This window comes from Lontra canadensis, unplaced genomic scaffold, assembly GCF_010015895.1.
Source record: "Lontra canadensis isolate GAN:19392208 unplaced genomic scaffold, GSC_riverotter_1.0 scaffold26, whole genome shotgun sequence".
Classification (NCBI taxonomy): Eukaryota; Metazoa; Chordata; class Mammalia; order Carnivora; family Mustelidae; genus Lontra; species Lontra canadensis.
In genome coordinates, this window is record NW_022631020.1 from 343,458 (window position 1) to 365,840 (window position 22,383).

Sequence of the window (22,383 nt, forward strand, 5' to 3'; positions counted from 1 at the left end):
AAATCTTCAGCAACAAAAACTTCTAATATCTTGAAAATGTTCCCGGCTAACATGAGAACGTTTTGATAATAAGCTGTGCCACTGTTTATAACTAATAACTTCAAAATCACAGGCATTGATTTACCAAAGTCCTTTCCCAACAGGTTATCATCAAGAGAGAAGAGACATATCAACACCATCAGTCCCAAAGAGGAAGGAACACTGGATGCTTCTATTTAAAAAGAAAACCAAAAAACCCCAAAAATAGTTTAGAGAGATAACCAAACTGATTGAAGACCTTCCTTCTCTTGATAGAAAAACAATGTGAAGACCCCATGGGAAAATGCTCTGTGCTACAACAGTCACGATAATCTTTCAGTGATCATCTAAAATTTGAAACTATGGGTGTTTTCTTGGTAACCTTGTCCTTATCTCTCTTTCTTTGACCAGCAACACTATTGAACCAGGTTAATAGATTTTAAATTATCCTTTGAACTTTTTCAAGGCCATTTTTTATCTCATTTTTTGGTACATGGATAATGCCAGAAACACAAGGCAGTGAACTGTTTGTTGAAAGGTGGGGACTGGGCTGCATTTTTAATCCATTCATGGAGGACCAGTGAAATATCTTGTTCCTAGAAGGGCAAGCACAGCCATCTGCTGGATTCTTCACATCAGGAGGGCAAGAGAGGCTGTCAATGGGTTAACGGCTTCTTGGATATTAGCCCACACAATTCATAAGAAAGGCTACAGAAAGTTGAGATGTGTCTTTCGGCACCCCTGGGTACTTTTAAAATTTCTTCATGTCCACGATCTCCCTCCAGAATCCTGCCCACACTGATGATGAACAGGGCCTCATCTTAGTGGGGTAGCTGAGGGTACATCTAAGAATAGCTTTTTATGTGTCTTGCGGTTGAAATAGACATGGATGAGCACCCTGAAAGGTCCCGTGGGAGGCACCGGACCCATGGGCTGGGACGAGAACACGTTCTCAATTGAAAGGCAGGGCTGACTCAGAGAAAGCTTCAGAATTAGAACTTAAGTAAGTGTAAGATTTCACTAGGAAAAAAAGAGAACTAACGGTGAAAGAAGGGATATAGTTGGAAGACACTGCATGTGGTTATTCAAATCCACCTCTTAAGAACATAAACTCTATGTGTTTATGCTAGAAGACCTGCATTTGAATGGTCTTCATTACTTATTAGCTTGTTCTTAGCAAATTACTTAATTCTCTGTGCCTTAGTTTCATCTATAAAATGGGGATATTAGTCCTTACTTCATCAGGCTTTTGTAAGTGCTACTTAAGATCATATGTATAAAGGGCTTAGAAAAGAGCTGTACTTGTCTTCCTCCAGGCTATTCTGCGGTAACAAATGATCCTAACTTTCAGCAGCTTACAGCAAACGCTGACTTCTCACTCATATTACGTGGTGGCCGCAGCCACGCTCCATGTGTCTCCTTCATTCTTAGGTCTGGGCTGAAGGAGCAGCTTCTATCTGGCATGTGCTTTTCTCAGAGCAAAGGTAACAGAGGAAAGGTGGGATGGGGCAGCAGTTCCTAGAACTTCAGCCTGAGAAGCATTCATCGATTCTGCTCATGTTTTAGTGGCTACTGCAAGTCACAGAGTAAAGCCTGATGTCAACAGATCATGCAGAAGCCCTACAGGGTGGTCCCCAATAGAGAGAGGCAGCAAATACTCTGAACAAACAAAAATATTTGAACAGGTAACAGCATCTACTGCAAGTGCATGGTACATAGTGCCACGTGTTTGTTGAAGAAAGATTAGTGACGGGACAATGGCACAGAATCCCGAGACAGGACAAGATGTTCAGAAAGAGTCAAACTTATTCGATGTCTCTGAAGTATATGGTACAAAGGGGTTAGATTGGTACATGAGTAGGCCAAATTTTGAAAGGCTCTGAAAAGAGGCTGGGTGGGGAGGCACCTGGGTGGCTCAGTCCGTTAAGTGTCTGCCTGCGGCATTCAGGGATTGAGCCCCACGTCAGGCTCCCTGTTCAGTAGGAGTCTGCTTCTCCCTCTGCCTCTGCCCTTCCCCCTGCTTGTTTCTCTCTCTCTCACTCTCACAAATAAATAAATAAAATCTTGGAAAAAAAGGCAAAAAGGCTAGGTTTTTACTTATAGGTAAAAGATGAAGGGCAGCAATAAAATTTTACACCTGCATCTTTAAGGCACGTCTCTGACAGCTTTATTAAGACACTGGCAGGGCGCCTGGGTGGCTCAGTGGGTTAAAGCCTCTGCCTTCAGCTCAGGTCATGATCCCAGGGTCCTGGGATCAAGCTCCGCACTGGCTCTCTGCTCAGCGGGGAGCCTGCTTGCTCCCTCTCTCTCTGTCTGCCTCTCTGCCTACTTATGATCTCTGCCTGTCAAATAAATAAATAAAATATTTTTTAAAAAAGTGGCAATAATGGCTTCATTTTTTTCTGCATGGAACATGTAAAAATCAGTCTACTGGTCACTTCTTCCCTGTGGATACCTGTCTAACAGGACATTCGTACTGTCAGCCCTGGACTGAGTTACAGCTGTCGTGCCATGGAAGAGAACAGGTTTCTTTCCGTAGGTACTGGCTACCTGTGGTCGAGATGGGGACAGAGAGAGGGCGAGAAGGAAAGGGGGCTGAGAGAGAAGGAGCAAAGGGATCCATATGAGAGAGAAAGTATGTGTGTGTGATGTGTGATGGGCCAATCAGCACTCCGTTGGGTGTCAGAATGATCGATGCCAAGTTGACTTTCACCAAGAAGGTGAAAGCATCCTCCACATGAGGAGGTTTCCCGGGAGTCACTGTTGTCTTCTCACTACTGCAAGTGGCCTTCCACAAGCCCAGCCAACCTCACAGCTCCACCAGCCTGGACTTCCTTCTATGACATCTGTCATTTCAATCAACTAATCTTAGTTCCTCAAGTTCAGCTGAAAACTTCGGGCATCAAATGAGTTATCTGACCCACTCTACTGCACTGTTCTTTGGTCAATCCAGAGAAGAAATATAAGGGAAGAAAGAGAAAGGAAGAGGAAGCATAGAGAGAAGAAAAAGACATGAAAAGCAGAGGAAGGACGAGGACCCAACCCACCATTCTCACGTACCACGGAGCAGTCTGAGCTCTAACACCTGCTCACAGAAGTCCGGATTTCCACAGATTATGCCTGTTCCACAGGCCTTCCCCTTAATGTTACATCATGACTTAGAAAGCCAACCAGCATAAGGTTCTGTCTGATGCTTTTTCTTTTACAGTTACCATAAGATGGTTATCGTAAGTTTTTTTCCTTAAAACTACTGTGGATGGAAGAGGAAAAAGCAATCACAGCCCACAAATGAGGCATCTGGACTCCTACAAGGCTGCTCACTCTTCCCTTCCTCTTTTTTCATGATTTACAAACCCTAATAAAACTTCTATAATCTCCCACCGTCGTGAAGTTTTTTGTTTGAAAAGCTTTAAAGATCCCCACTGCCTACAGAAAAAAATATAAACTCAAACCATAGTCAGAGTCCAAAATAATCTGGTGTCAATCTATGTTTCTGATCTTGTTATTGGGTAGGACAGATTTTTTTTTCATATTAAGGTTGCTTGATCATGAGATAATCAAAGTCTGATATACTGTACAGAACAGGGAATGAATGCAGGAAACAGGTAGGCTGTGAAGGGGAGTTCAAAGGGAGAAAGCAGCCTGGAGTTTGACAAGTGCAGGCCTGCTAACTTGCCCCCAAGCAGCTTGAAAGAAGGCTGACTGATGATAAATATGTGAATTGTAAAGAGAAAACTGGCAAAAGCAGGATTTTTCTGTTTTAATCATTCCACAATCAACTCAGGCCCGAGACTTCAACTTTCGAGAATTAGGGTACATCCCAGCGGTAATGATTCACTACTGTGATTCATAAAATGGCAGAAAATGAAGAAGTGCAAGGATATGCCCAGCCCGAGGGCTCTCTGCGGAACCACAGCAAGAACTTAGATGAAGTTCAGTAAGCAAGCAACATAATCCTTATGGAAAAGAAGTATTAATGCGTAACAAGATGAGAGAACTTGTGACCGTGAAGAGTGCCCCCAATTTTCACAGGTCTCTTACCAAAGACACTGAGAACAGTCAACAATCACGAAAGCATAGCAGAAGCAGGTAGACAGGAACGTTTCCCAAGTTCATGCTTAAATTGAGACATTTCCCTCGGCTGCTGTTGCCAAGCTTTCCAATTACAATTTTGCGATCTTTCCCAGAACCAGTGGTATTTTAAATATTAAATGGTGGTATTAAAAACCAGAATTGCCAAAGGAGGAATGATACAAAACACATCGGTGATACATGGGAATAATCTCAAAGTAATGTTTAAGTAAACTTGAACGCCCTTTACCTTTACGGGAATCTCTCACGGATCACAAAACGGAACTGAAGAGGGACAGTGGTCCTAGGCGGCGGCTAACTGAGCATCGCCTTGCTAAGCTAAACACCTTCCCCCTCTCACTCCAGGAAAAAAGTTGAGTCCTCATTCTTCCCTGAAATCACTAAACACAGAAAGTGGGCTCCTATCTATTAAGTGCTGTCCTGATTATAATCTCTCAACCTCTATCCTTTCAATTGGTGAGGTATGTTATTATTATTTTTAAAAGAATTTACTTATTTGAGAGAGTGAGAGAGTGTAAGTGGGGGGGAGGGGCATGGGGAGCAGAGGGACAAGCAGGATCCTCGCTGAGCAGGGAGCCAGATGCCCGGCTCGATCCCAGGACCCTGGGATCATGACCTGAGCTGAAGGCAGACGCTTCACCGACTGAGCCACTCTGGTGCCCTAATCAGTGATGTATTTTAAAGTTATATATTCAGAAACATTTATAATCATGGAAGAACAAGTGACACAAGGAGAGATTAAAAACTAGCTTAACCAAAATAAATGCACCAGTAACTAAATGGAATAAATCCAAAGTTGGCAGCTTTTCAGAAAAGCATGAGTAAAGTTTGTGGTTTCTATGACAGCAGATACACAAGACTTATGTTTTACACAAATGTCTTTTTTTTTAAAAAAGCTCTTTCTCTTAAAAAAAAAAATGTAACTGCCAGATTGAAATAAAATCACTTCCTTAATACAATAGTATGTCAGGAGAACTACTGGTTTCAATGCTGGAAGGTGAAATTTCCTTAGCAAGTTTCCTAACATTCTCCGAGAACTCTGCATACCATCTGTGCACTTCTTTTTGATAATAAGAATTCTTTTCTTTTTAGTATTTTATTTAGCATTGGAAAAAAAAAAAAAGGGAAGTCACTTGATATATATAGGGAGAGGAGAAGTCACGTTGAGCAACAGACATCTGGGACAAGTTGTGGCTTTGTGAATCTCAGACTCTGATTCTATATGCATAAACCGAACAGTCACAAATAATTTTAATATCCTCCTTTATAATTATCCTTATCTAAAGTGTACTATATTAAATATTTCATTTAAAAAACATGGTTTTCTGGAAAAAGTCAGAAAGAAAATATTCATTAAATTCAAAATAAGCACCACCATTATTGTATAACATAAAGGAAAACTGGCCATGAGTATCACTGATACTAATCATTGTAAGCAAATATAGTATCATCTAATTATGGCAGAATAATAATGAATAACCAAACTGATAAGAAGATTTATCAGATTTGTATTCATGGTAGGTCAACACTGGCTGAATTACTCACTGTAAAAGTGAAATTTCAGTTGGCTCAGAGGAATTCATTAATGGGATTATTTAAATGCTAAACTCTGGGAATTATATTCCAAATACTGTGCAATTCTACTTACTCTTCTCAAACAAGAGACTTTTAGGTTAAAAATTTGTGATTGGGGGGGTGCCTGGGTGGCTCAGTCGTTAAGTGTCTGCGTTCGGCTCAGGTCAGGATCCCAGAGTCCTGGGATTGAGCCCCGTGTCGGGCTCCCTGCTCAGCGGGAAGCCTGCTTCTCCCTCTCCCACTCCCCTTGCTTGTGTTCTCTCTCTTGCTGTGTCTCTCTCTGTTAAATAAATAAATAAAATCTTTTTTAAAAAAAATTTGTGATTGGGGTACTTGGGTGGCTCAGTCAGTTGAGCATCTGACTCTTGATTTCTTCTTGGGTTATGATCTCAGGGTTGTGAGATTAGGTCCTCGGTGGGCTCCATGCTGGGCATGGAGCCTGCTTAAGATCTCCCTCCCTCTGCCCTACCTCCACCCCATCTAAAAAAAAAAAAATTGTTACACTTCTAATTCTTAAAAAAAATTTCAGCAATTCCATATATATCACGCAGTGCTCATCACAAGACACCTGAAACTAATATAACACTGTATGTTAACTATATTGTAATTAAAATAAAAGTTTAATTTTTAAAAAAAGCAAAAAAAAAAAAACCAAGCACCTACCTGTTAAGCATGTGTACTGGACAATAACTGGGACCACGACACACATATTTTAGATTTTAAAAAGACTACAGAGAGATGAAAAAAATGCAACTTCCAACTCTACAGCACTGAATGCCACAAAATGAAACTTTCTAAGGTGACAGCAATTACTTCATTTACAACCAGGAGTCCGAAAACAATAGAGAACTAAAATGAAATGTCTCTCTTTTTTTTTAAGATTTTATTTATTTGTCAGAGAGAGAGAACGAACACAAGCAGGATAACCGTAAGGCAGAGCAAGCAGAGGGAGAAGGAGACTCCCCACTGAGCAGGAAGCCCTGATGCAGGACTCGATCCCAGGACCCTGGGATCATGACCTGAGCCGAAGGCAACCACTTAACCAACTGAGCCACCCAGGCGTTCCTAAAATGAAACATCTTAAAACAAATGTCACATAATGAATTATTAAAGATGGGTTTGCTCAAATTTTTAAAAATTTTTTATTTTTTTGACAGAGAGTGAGAGAGCACAAGCAGGGGGAGCAGCAGAAGGGGAGGGAGAAACAGACTCCCCGCTGAGCAGGGAGACCGAAGTGGGGCTTGATCCCAGGACCGTGAGATCATGACCTGAGCCCAAGGCAGACGCCTAACCATCCGAGTCACCCAGATGCCCCATTTCTCAAATTCTTGAATGCTTTAGGAAAATACCCAAAACGGGGCTCAAAAGACCATTCATTGCTAAGGGAAACAAAATGTATCACGAAAGAAATAGTAGACTGTCATGCTGCTCTCACTATGAAAGCAATGAGCTATCTATTTATTATTTGCAGGCTGGGGAAGTAGCCGTTTATCAAGGTGGTGCCCAAGTGGAAGAAGATTAGGCTGGGGAGAGCCTGGCGACAGTGCCCTACAGCCTCGGTCTGACCCCCCCACTGTCACCAAGTCACTTTGAGTCTTAGGAACACCAAGTGGCTTGGATGGTTTGAAGAGCACATAACGGAGGACACCTTTGTGATCCTGAAGGCCAATCAGATATCTGATCAGAATGGGGGCTGGCAGCTTGGGGAATGGACTACGTTGTAATGAAAGAATGAACACAGCAAAGAAATTATACAGAGCACGTAAAGGAAGGAGAGAAGTGAGCAGACCCAAACTACCGACACGGGGCCCAGTCCCTCTCACCAGGAAACAAGAGTAAGTTGTGGTTACTCACTCAGTGTCTGCAGGGGAGGGCACGGTTATTTCCAAATCCTTCCCCTGCGACGTTATACACACCACCATGAATCCCTTCTGCAGTTTTCTTAGTCTTTCCCAAGGAAGAAATTAAAACGATATTCCATACACACGAATTATAAACTTATTTTTATATAAGTATGGGAGTGCAAATTTAAGTCATAAATGCAAAATAAAGCTCAACTTCATGTCTTAGATTTCTTTTGAAATATCTCATACACTCATTAGAGGTTAACAAAATGCTTAATAAAATAATATAGTGTAATTTAAAAGAGCGGCATGGGGGATGGGTGGGAGGAAGACATTCTAGCGCACAGGTGAGGCTGCCGCCCAGCCCGTCTGCTCAGCCCCCCTGCCCTCCCTGGCCACACACCCGACAATTCTCCTGCCACTTCCAGGCCACTTGACTTTCCATTTCGTCTTATTTTCCCCCTTGCATGACAGTGTCTCTTTACAAAACAAGGAGAATATCTCTCGTTATTTTTAGTAAGTCCAACTTCATTTTTTTGGTTGTTTTGTTCCTACTATGAGTTCGACTATTAAGGTGATTTTTAAAAAAACACTAACAAGAAACTCAGCTACAACTTTCACCAAAATTACCTTGAAAATGGAGACAAACTGGCCCCTTTGCATTAATAAGGGAGCAGCACGAGACAGAACTGACATAGTTAAATGAAATTTGGAGACAACTGAATATGACCCAAATCCAAACATGACTTTCTTCCTAAGAAGTTGCTTCAGAAAAGTGAGAGCAGTAGGGGGAGGGGAAATCACACTTACAAGTCCACTTATGGCTACAATCCAGATGTAGGAACCAGAGGTGAAAAGCTATAAAAGAAAAAAAAAAGGCAACTAAAAATGAAATTCAACCGCCAGTCACAGCATATTTTTGCTTTATAGAACTACAGTGATAACCACTGACATATGAATCATGTATCTCTTAATATAAACAAGAAAATTAATAAATATCAATTTTCTCACCCAAAGAAAATAATACATTATTTTTTTCTTCTTTTAACCAAGCTCTCAGCCTTCCCGTAGCCAAAAATAGACTGGCTGAATCTGGTCCACTCCCATGCAAAGAAAAATAAGTGAAATTCAAGCAGATTCTTCTTTACAAATGGACATTAATTGACTTAGAGTAAAATAGCACATACAAAGAAATTATCACAAAATATGCAGTCAAGCGTCCCATGCTTGGTGTTGAGTCATGACAAGTAATTGTAGTTTACATCATTCTCTCATGTTAATTTCTCATCCCTGCGACCCTAAAGTGAGCCGAGCAGACTTCTGCACGGAGGCAGGGCCATGCCCAGTGGTGCTCTGCTGACGCTCTCATTCTAGCTAACTCAGAGAGGTTCACCAACTGTTACTTAGCAAACTAAATAATGGTATCAAAGTTAATTAATGCAGAAGTAATTAGAATTAGGTTTCATAAAATCTCTCGCTTTGTTTTCTAAATCATTTACACATGAGAGTTGTGCTTGGGATAAAGAAAAAAAAAATCGTAAGACATTCAAAGTGTTCCTGAAAGAAAAAGATCTGGAGCCTACTGTTTGCTCATATTTAGATCTTTAGTCGGGAGTGTAAGGACTTCTGCTCCTAGAGAAAGAAGCAGGCCCAGAGGTTAACTGCAGATACTGCACTAGACGAAAACCTCGAAGTTCTGCACATTTATCAAGAATATGTATAAAAAGAACCATGAAAAGAAGGCAGATACAAAGGCAAGAGATGACAAAGCACGAGACGAAAGAGGCTGACAAATTTTGTTCTTAGTGCTACCTCACGTAGAAAGGAGCACTGGCTGCAAATACAAATTTAATCCTTGATCTAAAATTTAATCATTTTTAAAGAAAAGGTGGTGTATAGATATATAATGGAATATTACTCAGCTGTCAAAAATGAAATCTTTTATTATTATTATTATTAACATATATTATTTGTTTCTGGGGAACAGGTCTGTGATTCACCAGTCTTACACAATTCACAGTGCTCCCAGTAGCACATACCCTCCCCAGTGTCCATCACCCAGCCACACCCTCCCTCCCATCTCCCTCCCCTCCAGCAATCCTCAGTTTGTTTCCTGAAATTAAGAGTCTCTTATAGCTTGTCTCCATCTCTGGTTTCCACTTGTTTCATTTTTTCCTCTCTTTCCCTGTGATCCTCTGCCTTGTTTCTCAAATTCTACATATCAGTGAGATCATAACTGTCCTTCTCTCATTGACTTATTTCACTCAGCATAATACCCTCTAGTTCCATCCACGTTGTTGCAAATGACAAGATTTCATTTTGTTGATGGCTGTGTAATAGTCCATTGTATAGTATATACCTCACCTTCTTTATCCATTTATCTGTTGATGGACATCTGGGCTCTTTCCATAGTTTGGCTATTGTGGACATTGCTGCTATAAACATTCGGGTGCATGTGCCCCTTCGGATCACTACATTTGTATCTTTGGGGTAAGTACCCAGTAGTGTAATTGCTGGGTCATAGGGTAGCTCTATTTTCAGCTTTCTGAGGAACCTCTAGAGTTTTCCAGAGTGGCTGCATCAGCTTGCATTCCCACCAACAGTGTAGGAGGGTTCCCCTTTCTCTGCATCTTTGCCAGCATCTGTCATTTCCTGACTTGTTAATTTTAGCCATTCTGACTGGTGTGAGGTGATATCTCATTGTGGTTTTGATTTGTATTTCCCTGATGCTAAGTGATGTGGAGCACTTTTTCATGTGTCTGTTGGTCATGTGGATGTCTTCTTTGCAGAAGTATCTGTTCATATCTTCTGCCCATTTCTCGATTGGATTATTTGTTCCTTGGGTGTTCAGTTTGATAAATTCTCTATAGATTTTTAGATATTAGCCCTTTATCTGATATGTCATTTGCAAAAAAAAATGAAATCTTGCTATCCGCAATGACGTGAATGAACTAGAGGGTATTATACTAAGCAAAATAAATCAAATCATGGAAAGACAATTATATGATTTCATTCATATGTGGAATTTAGGAAACAAAACAGAGGAACATAAAGGAAAGGAGGAAAAAAAAAAAAACCAAGACATAATTGGAGAGGCAGACAAACCATAAAAGACTACTAACCACAGGCAACAAACTGAGGGCTGCTGGAGAGGAGGGGGATAGGGGGATGGGATAACTGGGTGATGGGCATTAAGGAGGGCACGTGATGTAATGAGCACTGGGTGTTATATACAACTGATGAATCACTGAACTCTACCTTTAAAACTAATAATACACTCTATGTTAATTTAATTTAAATTTTAAAAAATCAACCCTTTTACCTAACATGGATGCTTGCTGAGTATATACGACTCTGAAAATAACAAGGATGAGAATAATGTGGACAAACAGTTTTCTGTAGCCTTATTCTAAAAGTATAAGGAATAATAAAATAGCTAACACTTTCTTTTTGTTGTTTTGTTTCATTTTTGTTTTCAGCTAACACTTCCATGACACTTACTATGTGCCAAGCAGTGATCTTAACGCTTTTCGTATATTGAACAGAATCCTCCTAAACCCCCTACAAAGTAAGTTCTATTATGAACTCTATTTTAATCACGCAAACTGAGAGGTCAAGCGATTTGCTCAAGATCAGAGAGCTGGTGGGTGATGGCGCTGGGACTGTACCCATGCGGTCAGCCTCTGCAGTCCAGTGCTCGTGACCTCCATGTTTCCTACACAAGCAGGAAGAGCACATCATTAATTTCATCCATAAAAAGTTATTTCCATTGGACTCTTAAGTCCCTCATCTTATTGCATGTTTGGCCCCAACTGTGTCTGCTCGTGTTTTCAACAGTGTGTATGTCTTTTTCTCATTGCCGGGTTCCTTGAGGTCAGGTGCTACAACTCATTTCATGCTCCACAGCCCCTGGTTTCTCAAGCCATTAGATACCTTCCCAAACATTTCTGTTCTTCTGATAATAATTAAAATCACTCAATCATTCACTCATTCCCTCCTTCATTCATCCAATGTCCCTGGCATCAAAAAGCTGTTATGCAGGAGACAGAAAGGCACAGGAACATGTGTGAAGGTCCAGGGAGGACAGAGGTAGGGAAAGAATAGGGACTTTGAGAATGTGGGGTTCACATTCATTTCAAGGTGGGGAGGGGGTGGGAGTAGGTACTAGACAGGCAGAAAGAACCCTGGAGGCCACTCATGCTAAGAATTTCATATGTTATCAAGATGCCAAAGAGGCATCTCCACCCCCACTTTCTGATACCAGCTTCTACCTCACCAATAAATAAATAAATAAATAAATAAATAAATAAATAAAATTCACAATCTCAGAAAAACCAACAGTGGCAGCTAGAGAGACATGAATTAGTTAATAACAGGAACCGACTGACTTAGTTCTTACTATCTGTTTGGATTACCCTAACTATCTAATCCTTCCAGTGACCTAGTAAGACACACAGGGTTATCAGCCCTTTACAGATGGGCACATGGGAGCGCAGAAAAGTAATCAAGCAAACCACTACCAGAGCGAGCAATCAAATCAAAATGCACTTGGCACCGAAGACTTTCCACAGTACCACTCAATTCCCATGTCATAACAAATAAAACAACATGTTTCATTCTCTAAAGCTCTGTAACTTCAGAGTTGGCGGGAACTGGAGGGTCAACATGAGGCTCAACTTGACCTAAGGCCCAGGCTAGTGGGTGCCATGCTAGAACTAGAACTTGGGTGTCCTGCCCCTTGTCCAGAGGACTCTGCTACCGCTGCCTTCGGCCTTCTGCTGTAACATCTTCTCAGAAAGTAACCAAGCCACAGCAAATCCTAGTAATAAGAATGAACTGCAGAAAGAGGCTATTAGGTGACATGAGCACTCAGAAGGATAAGGGAGAGTTAACAGCATGCAGGTTGAGAGATGAAGAATAAACATTTCATGAGAAACAGTTGTAAAAGTGGCGAGGAAACACCCACCCCAGATGAGCCATTGATAACACCTGACAGCGTACTAGACGAGTTGGAGGAAATACCAAAGGTTAAAAGGGGAGGGAGGAGGGCATTTGACAGGTTAGTATCCGGTTTGATATGTGTGGGATAAGGAATGTTATGAGTATTCACAGTGGATCAAAAGGCCAAGCTACACATGGTACCACAGGAAACAGCAGAATAAAAGTTCACATCAAAAGCTCTGAGAGTGAAAGGAAAGTGACAAGTATCACAGGTAGAAAATGAAAATCACGTATCTTCTGTCACTTGGCCTGGAACTTGGCAGGGATAGGTCGATGGCACTGGGTATTGGTAAACAGAACCTTTTTCAATTTAAATCAAACAGTAAGAACTCTTCACGGTCTTCGTATCAAACCTCCTAGCAGATGGTCAGAGCGCCACTGTGCCCATGCGGCGCGGGAGTTATAAAGCGGGGAGGGCACACCTGGTTTCTTCTTCAGAGCTTTCATTGTGACGCTGTACTCAATAAAGTAATTTTGACAGTGATTTTCCACTTTCTACCTTTCAACTGTTCTCATTTGTTTCCACTTCATACTGTGATTTTGAAAAGTACTTACACGGAATTACACAATGCCATTAAAATATTTTCCACTGATACAAATTACAGTGAAAGCTCTTATCAGATTTCTAAAGACTGTGAAAGTATTCTAGTACTTTATATACCTTGATGTTCTTGTTCTGTAACACTTCCTTTGAACATCTGATACAGATCATAAAGCCAAACTTATGGGGAAAAAAAAAAAACACTGTTTTTAAGGACATCAAATGAGAAACAGATCCCTCCCCCCAAAAAAGATCGGGTTAAAGAGATGTGAACATAAAAATGCATACTGTACCTGTAGTCCCAATATGTAAATCAATGTCTTGTTTGTGATGGACAACGGGCCCAAAATTTGTGCGACTTGGATTCTTGGTATGGAGCAGTAAAATGGTATAAACAGAGCAAAGACAGGTGCCAGGCTACGCAAACAAATAAAAAAAAAAAAATCACTCTAGTCATACTCAATTTAAAATACCAAGAGCAAATAGATACTTGAAGTAATACTGGTTATAATTTTATTTCTGTCTGAAAGCATGATCTCAGATATAGAAGGTTTCTACACGTGCATCACATTGAAAATAATTTGTACTTATAGATAACATTTTTATGAAAACTCTAATTATCTAATACTTATTGACTTTCCCAAAACTACTGCAAAGTGGCTCAGCATCTACTAATTAACTGTCAGGCATTGTGAGAAAATTTAAAGTTGCTGCTATGTTTTCTTTCCACGAATGACTTAAATCTAATGAAAGAGTCTGTAACAAAAGCAACAAACATCATTCACCACGGTCACATACCAAGGCTCATCCCACGCTGTCCAACTTGATCACCGTAGCATCTGACACGCTTACCACCCTTGCCTTCCCTTCCTCAAACCCCTTCTTCCCCCCTGCCTTAAAACCTGTTCTTGGGCACCTGGGTGGCTCAGTCGGTTAAGCGACTGCCTTCAGCTCAGGTCATAATCCCGGAGTCCTGGGATTATGTCCCGAATCAGGCTCCCAGCTCCGCAGTGAGTCTGCTTCTCCCTGACCCCCACGCCCCACTCATGCTCTCTCTTACTCGCTCTCTCTCAAACAAATAAACAAAATCTTAAAAAAAAAAATATGTTCTTGCTGGTCCCCTAGACTTCTCCTGCCACTCTTCTTCTACCCTCTCCAGGGCCCCACTAGGGCTCTCCTTGCTCCAGTGTCTCCCTGCATCGCCCCAAGCCCTTCTCCAGTGTTGACTGTGAGATGGAAGTGAGTTCCCAAACTGTCTGACTGTCTCTCCCCTCATTATGAAACTCAATTTGATACCTTCAACTTGACTGATCCAAAAGTCACAAGTGTCTTTCTATTAAAGTCTTATTTCTTTTTAATCCATCTCTAAACCCCGCTGACACACAAAACACTACTCTGATCATGTCACATGCCTGTTTAAAACCCATCCTTCCACAGGCCCCCAGGATCCAAAGAGGAAATGTAAATATAAGCATGAAATAGCAAAGCCCTCCAGTCCTTTCTTATTAGTGTAGTCTCCCACACCTGTCTTCCGCTCCCTTCCCCCAATTTGGCCCCTCCCCCCACCTTTACTGCCTAAGCTTCTCCCTGGGCACATTAGGCTCTTTTAACTATTCACGGACACAAGTTATTCTTCCAACCTAAATGTCCTTCCACTTTTCTGCCTAGGAAATACCTACGGTGTATGACAGCTCAATTCTGTCCCACAGGCCATCACGCCAACTCCTCTGGGTGGCCAGAAGCTCCCTTCTTTGCCCTAAAGCCACCACAGTGTCACTGTGGGAGCAAATCAGTGAGTCCCTGGGCACTGTGTGCAAGGTGGCAGCCCAAGTTCAGGAGCTCATCTACGTCCATGCGCCAGGAGCAGTCTCTGATCTCAAGAAACCAGCTCCAGGACCACACACTCACGTTCCTGCCACGACCAGGCAGGCAGCAGGAATGAGGAGATCGGTCTGGACACACACTTGCACCAACTCTTCATTTGACACTCGGCTTCATGACTCAATCTATCTTTCATTTTCCCTTATTTATTTATTTATTTATTTTTGGTAAGGGGCACCAGTACATCTTCATCATAAGAAAAATGCAAGAAAGGTTCTTACTCCCATTTTTGTGGAAACACAAGACCCTCTTGTGCAAAATGTTCCCTCCTTTGATAAGGAACGTGTTATTAAAAAATCACTCCCTGTCCTCTCAATTCTGCTTCTAAAAACAAAACGAGAGCAAACATACACTACAAAGGTGAAAAATGGCAGCAGTGTCAGTAGCATCTGTAAGAATGCAGCAAATACCAGAATAGGGAAAACCCCAACCGGCAAACACTGAAGTGCCAGACACTGGGTAAGGACTGGAGACCCAGATGTGTGAGAAGCAATCTTTCTCAGTTTTGCACGAGAGATGACAGGGACAGGGCAGCCGAGGTATGTACCCAGCACGCCGGTTCGGCCTCACATGCCTCACTTGGCTGGCCCTCCTCCGAGGCCCAGTAGCGAGCAGAGCAGGGAAGGAAATGCATTCTTTTGGGCCCTCTGGCATGGGGTGCTCATTTAATGTGGGGCAATAAAATAATCCTTATTCTTGAAAAGGTGTATGGTCAGATTTTTTTTCCCCCCAAAATGGGATAGTACTTATGAGCAGAGCCTAGTGGCTGTAAGTCTAATCTTTTTTGTTATTTTTAATTTAAGCAAAATTAACATACAGTATTATGTTAGTTTCAGGCATACAATATAGGGATTCAACGCTCTTGTACATTACTCTGTGCTCGTCACAATAAATGTACTATTGTTCTTCCTAGGGTTAGGGTTAGAGTTAGTCTTAGGGGTAGGGTTAGGGACAGGGGTTAGGGGTTAGGGTATGCGCCTTGTGTCCTGCAGTTCAGATACCTCTCCAGAGAATAAAATCCCAGACTTCTGCTGAGGTGAGAACAGTCTGTGGCATCCATCCACCCAGCTGAGAAAAGGAGGGTTAAATAGATACTCAGTTGGTCTTTCTGTTTTCATGTCTACCTTCACACCCATTTTTCAGATATACTACCAATTCTTAACTGTTTCAGTGCTTCTCCAGGATAACTAGGTTGCTTCTCAGTTTTTCTTATGGTTTGTTCCAGAAGTCACTTTCTTAGCTCTTAGGGGAGGTGGTTTGGGGTTAGGGTTAGTGGTTAGGGTGTTTGCCTGGTATCCTGCATTTTGGAGACCTCTCCAGAGGCTTATGGTTAGTTCAGTATTAGCCTTAGGGTCAGGTGTTAGTTGTCAAGATTGTGCCTAGTATCCTACAGTTCAGAGACCTCTCCAGAGATTAAAACCCCAGACTTTTACTGGGGTAGGAACAGACATGGCAGCCATCTACTGATCTGAGGCAAGGAGGCAATCTGGTACTCTAAATACTCTTTGAATGGCTAGTTGATTGGTCCTTCCATTTTTATCTCTACCTTCACACCCAATAAAGGTACTCTTAATCTGTTTCACCCAACCCCATACCACCATCCCTACAGCAACCACCTGCCTGTTCTCTGAATTTAAGAGTCTCTTTTTCCAACATCTGTCCATCAGTCATTTGAAAATCATTTTTCCCACTTAAAATATCTTTATTTAATCTTCATTTTTGAATGATGATTTTGGTAATTTAATTTTTAAGTTTTTTATTATGTTCAGTTAGATGTTGGAAAATATCATGTACAGGTTGCAAGCATTATCTATGTCATAATAGTACTCGATTAACTTTGCTTTTAGAAGTAAAAAAATTAAGAATCTCTTTTTTCACTGGTCTTTGTTTTCTTTGTTCATTTTGTTTAATTCTACATATGAGTAAAATCATATGGTATTTGTCTTCCTCTAACTTATTTCACTTAGCATTTTACTCTATAGGTCTATCCATGACATTGCAAAGGGTAAGAGCTCATTCTTTTTTCATGGCTAATATTCCTGTGTATGTGTGTGTGCACGTGCACATGCACGCATGCAACATCTTTATCCATTCATCTATCAATGGACATTTGTGTTGCTTCCATATCTCGGCTATTACAAATACTGTTGCAATAAACATAAGGGGTGCATTTATCTTTTTGAATTAGTGTTTTCATTTTCTCTGGGTAAGTACCCAGCAGTGGAATTAATGGATCATAGTAATTCTATTTTTAGTTTTTTAGGGAACTTCCATACTGTTTTCCACAGTAGCTGCACCAATTTGCATTCCCGCCAACAGTGCACAGGGATTCTTTTTTTTTCCACCCACTTGCCAACACTTGTTATTTCTTATCTTTTTGATTGTAGTTATTCTGACAGATGTAAGATGATATCTCATTGAGGTTTTGATTTGCATGTTCCTAACGACCGAGCACTTTTTCATGTGTCTATCGGCTGTCTGTATGTCTTCTTTGGAAAAATGTCTGTTCAGATCCTCTGTCCATTTTTTAATCAAATTATTTGTGGGTTTTTTGGTGTTGTGATATAGATGTTCTTTGTATTTTTTGGAGGTTAACCCCTTATCAGATAAATCATTTGCAATATCTTCTCCCATTCAGTAGGCTGCCTTGTTGCTTCGTTGATGGTTTCCTTCACTGTGCAAAAACTCTTTATTTTGATGTAGTCCCAATAGTTTATTTTTGCTTTTGTTTCCCTTGCCTGCGTAGACATATCTAAAAAATGTTTCTATAGCCAATGTCAAAGAGATTACTGCCTATGTCTTCTTCGAGGAGGCTGATAGTTTCAGGTCTTACATATAGGTCTAATCCATTTTGAGCTTATTTTTATGATCACATTTTAACCAACTACAAGGTTTTAAAAAGTCTCTCATGAGAGGAGCATCTGCGTGGCTTAGTCAGTTGACCCTCCAACTTGTGATTTCGGCTCAGGCTGTGATCTCATGGGTCGTGATCTCATGGGTTGTGAGATCAAGGAGCCCTACACAAGGCTCCGTGCTCAGTGGGGAGTCTGCTTGAGATTCTTTCCCTGTGCCCCTCCCCCCACCTCTTTTCAAATAAATAAATCTTTATTTTTTTTAAAGATTTTATTTATTTATTTGACAGAGATCACAAGTAGGCAGAGAGGCAGGCAGAGAGAGAGGAGGAAGCAGGCTCCCTGTTGAGCAGAGAGCCCGATGCGGGGCTCGATCCCAGGACCCTGGGATCATGACCTGAGCCAAAGGCAGAGGCTTTAACCCACTGAGCCACCCAAGTGCCCCAAATCTTTATTTTTTTAAGGTTTTATTTATTTATTTGATAGACACAGAGAGAGAGAACACAAGCAGCGGGAGCAGCAGAGGGAGAGGGAGAAGCAGTCTCTCTGCTGAGCAGGGAGCCTGATGTGGGGCTGGATCTCAGGACTCTGGGATAATGACCCTGAGCCAAAGACAGACAGTAAATCAACTGAGCCACCCACGTGCCCCATAAATAAATCTTTTAAAAATAAGGTCTCCCAACAGATTACTCTATCAGAAAGCACAATATTTTATTCAGCATTGCATCCTCTGATAGCTCTGTAAATCCTTACATTTAGTTTCAATATTTGATTGTGAAAACTGACAAAGCAATTTTCATGAACAGAGTTATTTAAACTGCCATTCTATGGATAGAGAAGATGTGGTATGTGTACACACACACACACACACACACACACACACACAGGAGTATTACTCAACCATCAAAAATGAAATCCTGCCATTTACAACAACGTGGATGGTACTAGAGGGTGTTATGCTAAACAAAATGTCAATCACAGAAAGATTCATGTGATTTAATTCATAGGTAGGATTTGAGAAACAAAACAGAGGAGCATAGGGGAAGGGAGGGAAAAATAAAACAAGATGAAATTAGAGAGGGAGACAAAGCTAAGAGACTCTTAATCACAGGAAACAAACAGGGCTGCTGGAGGGGAGGGGAGTGGGGGGACAGGGTAACTGGGTGACGGGCATTAAGGTGGGCACGTGAGGTAATGAGCACGGGGTGTTATATACAACTGATGAGTCACTGAACTCTACCTCTGAAACTAATAATACACTCTGCGTTAATTAATTGAATTTAAATTAAAAAATAAACTGCCATTCTAAATACTACACAAAAGAACTGTTTAATTCCATTTCAACTTGTCAAAACTCAAACGAAGTTGATTAAGCACTGTGTATTCGTTCCATTAAAAAGTACAAGTTGGTCACTCCTCGGCTTAAAATCCTCCATTGAGTCCCCACACTAGAGTAAAACCCAGTTTTTTGTGGTTTTTTTTAAAGATTTTATTTCTTTATTTGACAGAGAGAGACTCAGTGAGAGAGGGAACACAAGCAGGGGGAGTGGGAGAGGGAGAAGCAGGCTCCCCACAGAGCAGGGAGCCTGACAAGGGACACAATCCGAGGACCCTGGGCTCATGACCTGAGCCGAAGGCAGACGTTTAATGACGGAGCCACCCAGGCTCCCCAAAAGCCAAAGTCTTTACAAAGACCTAAAAGGCCCTGCATCTGGGCCCTTGAACTTGGTCTTCTACTACATGGCCTCCCCGCCACTCCCTCTGGCTGCTCCATCCACCCTGGCCCAGCCTGTGTCTCACTCACTCGCAGGCATGCCCCAGGGTATGTGCATCTCCTGATGATGTCTTCTCAGAGATACCATTCACTCCCTCACACCCTTCTGGTCTTTACTCACACAGCTCCTTCTCAGAGAAGACAGTTCTCTAGGTCCTCTTCCCACAGCACCTATAACCTCCTAATCTACTACGTGACTTACTTATCATCTGTTTGTCTGACTGGAGGGAAACTCCATGGTGCCTGGGATTTCTGTTGGTTTTGTCTGCTGCTCTATCACTGCTCTCTAAAACTGTGCCTGGCACAGAAGAGTTGCTCAAAAAATATTTGCTGAATAAATGAATTTCTCTTTAAAATGGCAAACTACACAGAGTTTGTCTTTTGTTTTACAAATGCATCTTGCTTTATTATCTTTAACGGGATTAAAACAAATAGTTTCATATACATACTCAAAATATGGCCTGCTGGGCTCTTGGTAATAATAAGAAAGCTCTATTTTAGTTGCACTTGAGGGATCTTACCACAGAACATGTTCTTTGAGGTACTTAATTTATAGAAGTTCTTCTGTTTACACAGTGTAAAGGGTGACATTACAATGGAGAATCTGAGGCCACCATCCCGTCTGAGGCTCTGCTTCAATGTAAACTAACCAAGAAAATACTGATAGGAATTTTAATGACCACAGTTCATGTCTTATAAACCAATAAGAGAAGTTTAAAAATTCCTTAGAAGTTATTAATCACTATATAGTTTTAAACGATGACTAAGTACTAGACCACATGTACCCCTAACACAAAAGCACACATTTCAGACCGTGAACATACAGGTTGTTTTGTAGAAATTTCCACTGCTATTTCTATACACACAGACTTCACAAAATATCATGTTATTAGTCACTGACCAGTTTTTCTCTTTTCCTTATTTTGTGATACAACATCTGTTCTGTACACTGTCAACAGTAATTCATACCGCGACTAGCTAACCCTTGGACGCCCTATCTGGTTTAAGCATATGAAGGTGAAGTACAGACAAGAGGAAAACAGGTTGTAATTCACTCTTTCCTTCCTTCCTTCAACTAATGTCACTAGTGTTTATTGAGTATCTCCTATATACTCACAACTGTACTCGATAGGATAAAATACTAGAAAACACTCAGTTCAGGTCACCAATGTCCATCTTGTGTTTTCTACAGAAAAGGATGCAGACTGCACTTCCACAGTCCAACAACAGAAATCCCGGTAACTTTCAAAGACAAGACAAACAAGGTTTGTGGGCTCAGGCCATGCTTGCACACTATGCCCCACAGCATCTCACAGGACAACCACCCCACGGCCTTTCCTTTACACACTTGACCGCGCTGATAACCCAGCAGGGGGTGGATCCAGTTTGCTACAACATTTAACTAGGTGAGTTCTTCATTACACAACGTTTAACTTAATAAAATCTATTTCAAAAATTAAAAACCAAAACACTCCTCGAGGATGTCATTTCCACAAACTGAGAAGCTTCTCAACAACATCTTCTTCAAGGTTTCTTCAATCTAAGTTTTAAATAAACTACTTCTAGAATATTTTACCATATTCATCCAGCAAATCATAAAATCTTTTTATTTCACCCTCAGAATTTCTGCACTAGGAAGTAGCTTGGCGATCATTTACTTCAATGCCTTTATTTTACAGACAGTGAGATGGAGGCCCAAAGAATTGGGTGTCGCTGCTCTTCTGACAGGGCTCCTTTATAGATCTTCAGCCTTTTACAGCTTAGAAGAACCGAGTCCACTTCTAGATGGACTGATACCACCGACCGGCTGAAGCCCCTCAGTCATTCTGACAGATCCTGGGGTGGAAGGTCTGAAGTCAGAGTTACAAATTCCTACCAAAATGATTTAATTCTCTCTCTATCATCCCTCAAAATAGTCAACCAGTTTATGTAAGTACTTAAATAAGAAGCAGCCTATTCCATTTTTTTTAATGATTCTAATTTTGGGGAACGACCTTCATATTTTGATTTGAAAGCTGTCTCTGGTTAACTTCCTCATACTGGCCTTCCTTCTGTTCTCTGGAAGGTCGACATTTGCAGCCTAAAGCCTTTTCTGTGAGACAGCTTTCAAAAGCATGAGGGTGATGATCACCTACCTCCCTGCCAAGCCCAAACATTCTCAGTTTATTCAACCATTTGTCCTAAGGCCCGGGGTCCAGACCCCTTACCAGCCTGGTCACCCGGGTCCTCTATCCCCTTCATGAAAGGCAGCCCCCAGAGCTGACTGGGAATGGCCACTTGAGTCCTGGGCAAGTGTCAATATCACCCCTCTCGCTCTGACCGGTATATTTCTACTCACTTGGCCTGCATGTGCATTTTGATAGCCGGGTTACACAGCTGGTCTAAACTGAGCCAACCAGAACTGTAAGGTGAAGAGCCCAGGTCTCCAGCCTATGCACAGACGCTGGGTTTTCGGCGGTGAGATGTCCCCTCCAACTCTTCCCCCGTCATTCACGTCCCTGCAGTCACAGAGACTGTCAGCTGGCCTCCTGCCTATGTCGACTAGTCCCCATACAATGTGAAAGAACATCATTCTCCCACTCACCCCAGAAACCTTTGCTTCTTGCTCATAAGTTGGTGAGACACAGAATGAGTAAACTACTCTCTTCATCAAGTTTCCAGGTAGACAGAATCACCACAGTTGACTTTTTCTTTAAAACATTTAGAAACTCATATTCTTACACAGAATATGGATACAAAATCATTAGTAATCGTCATTCTTTTTTTTTTTTCTGGGTAAGGTTTATTGCTTTAGTCTTCCTCTCA

The 22,383-nt window shown here is 41.4% G+C and overlaps 1 protein-coding gene across 3 annotated transcripts in view; it reads right to left on the reverse strand.

Annotated features, from left to right (window-relative positions):
• UBAC2 (UBA domain containing 2) overlaps window positions 1-22,383 on the reverse strand; it is a 169,407-nt gene that overhangs the window by 49,889 nt on the left and 97,135 nt on the right. For 2 of the 3 annotated variants that reach the window (XM_032864083.1, XM_032864081.1), the window contains exons 5-6: window positions 13,365-13,488; window positions 8,340-8,387 (exon numbers count right to left, since the gene is read on the reverse strand). In XM_032864083.1, the coding sequence (XP_032719974.1) occupies window positions 8,340-8,387; window positions 13,365-13,488 (172 nt within the window). The remainder of the gene's footprint in view (window positions 1-8,339; window positions 8,388-13,364; window positions 13,489-22,383) is intronic. The other variant, XM_032864082.1, reaches the window with a different exon arrangement.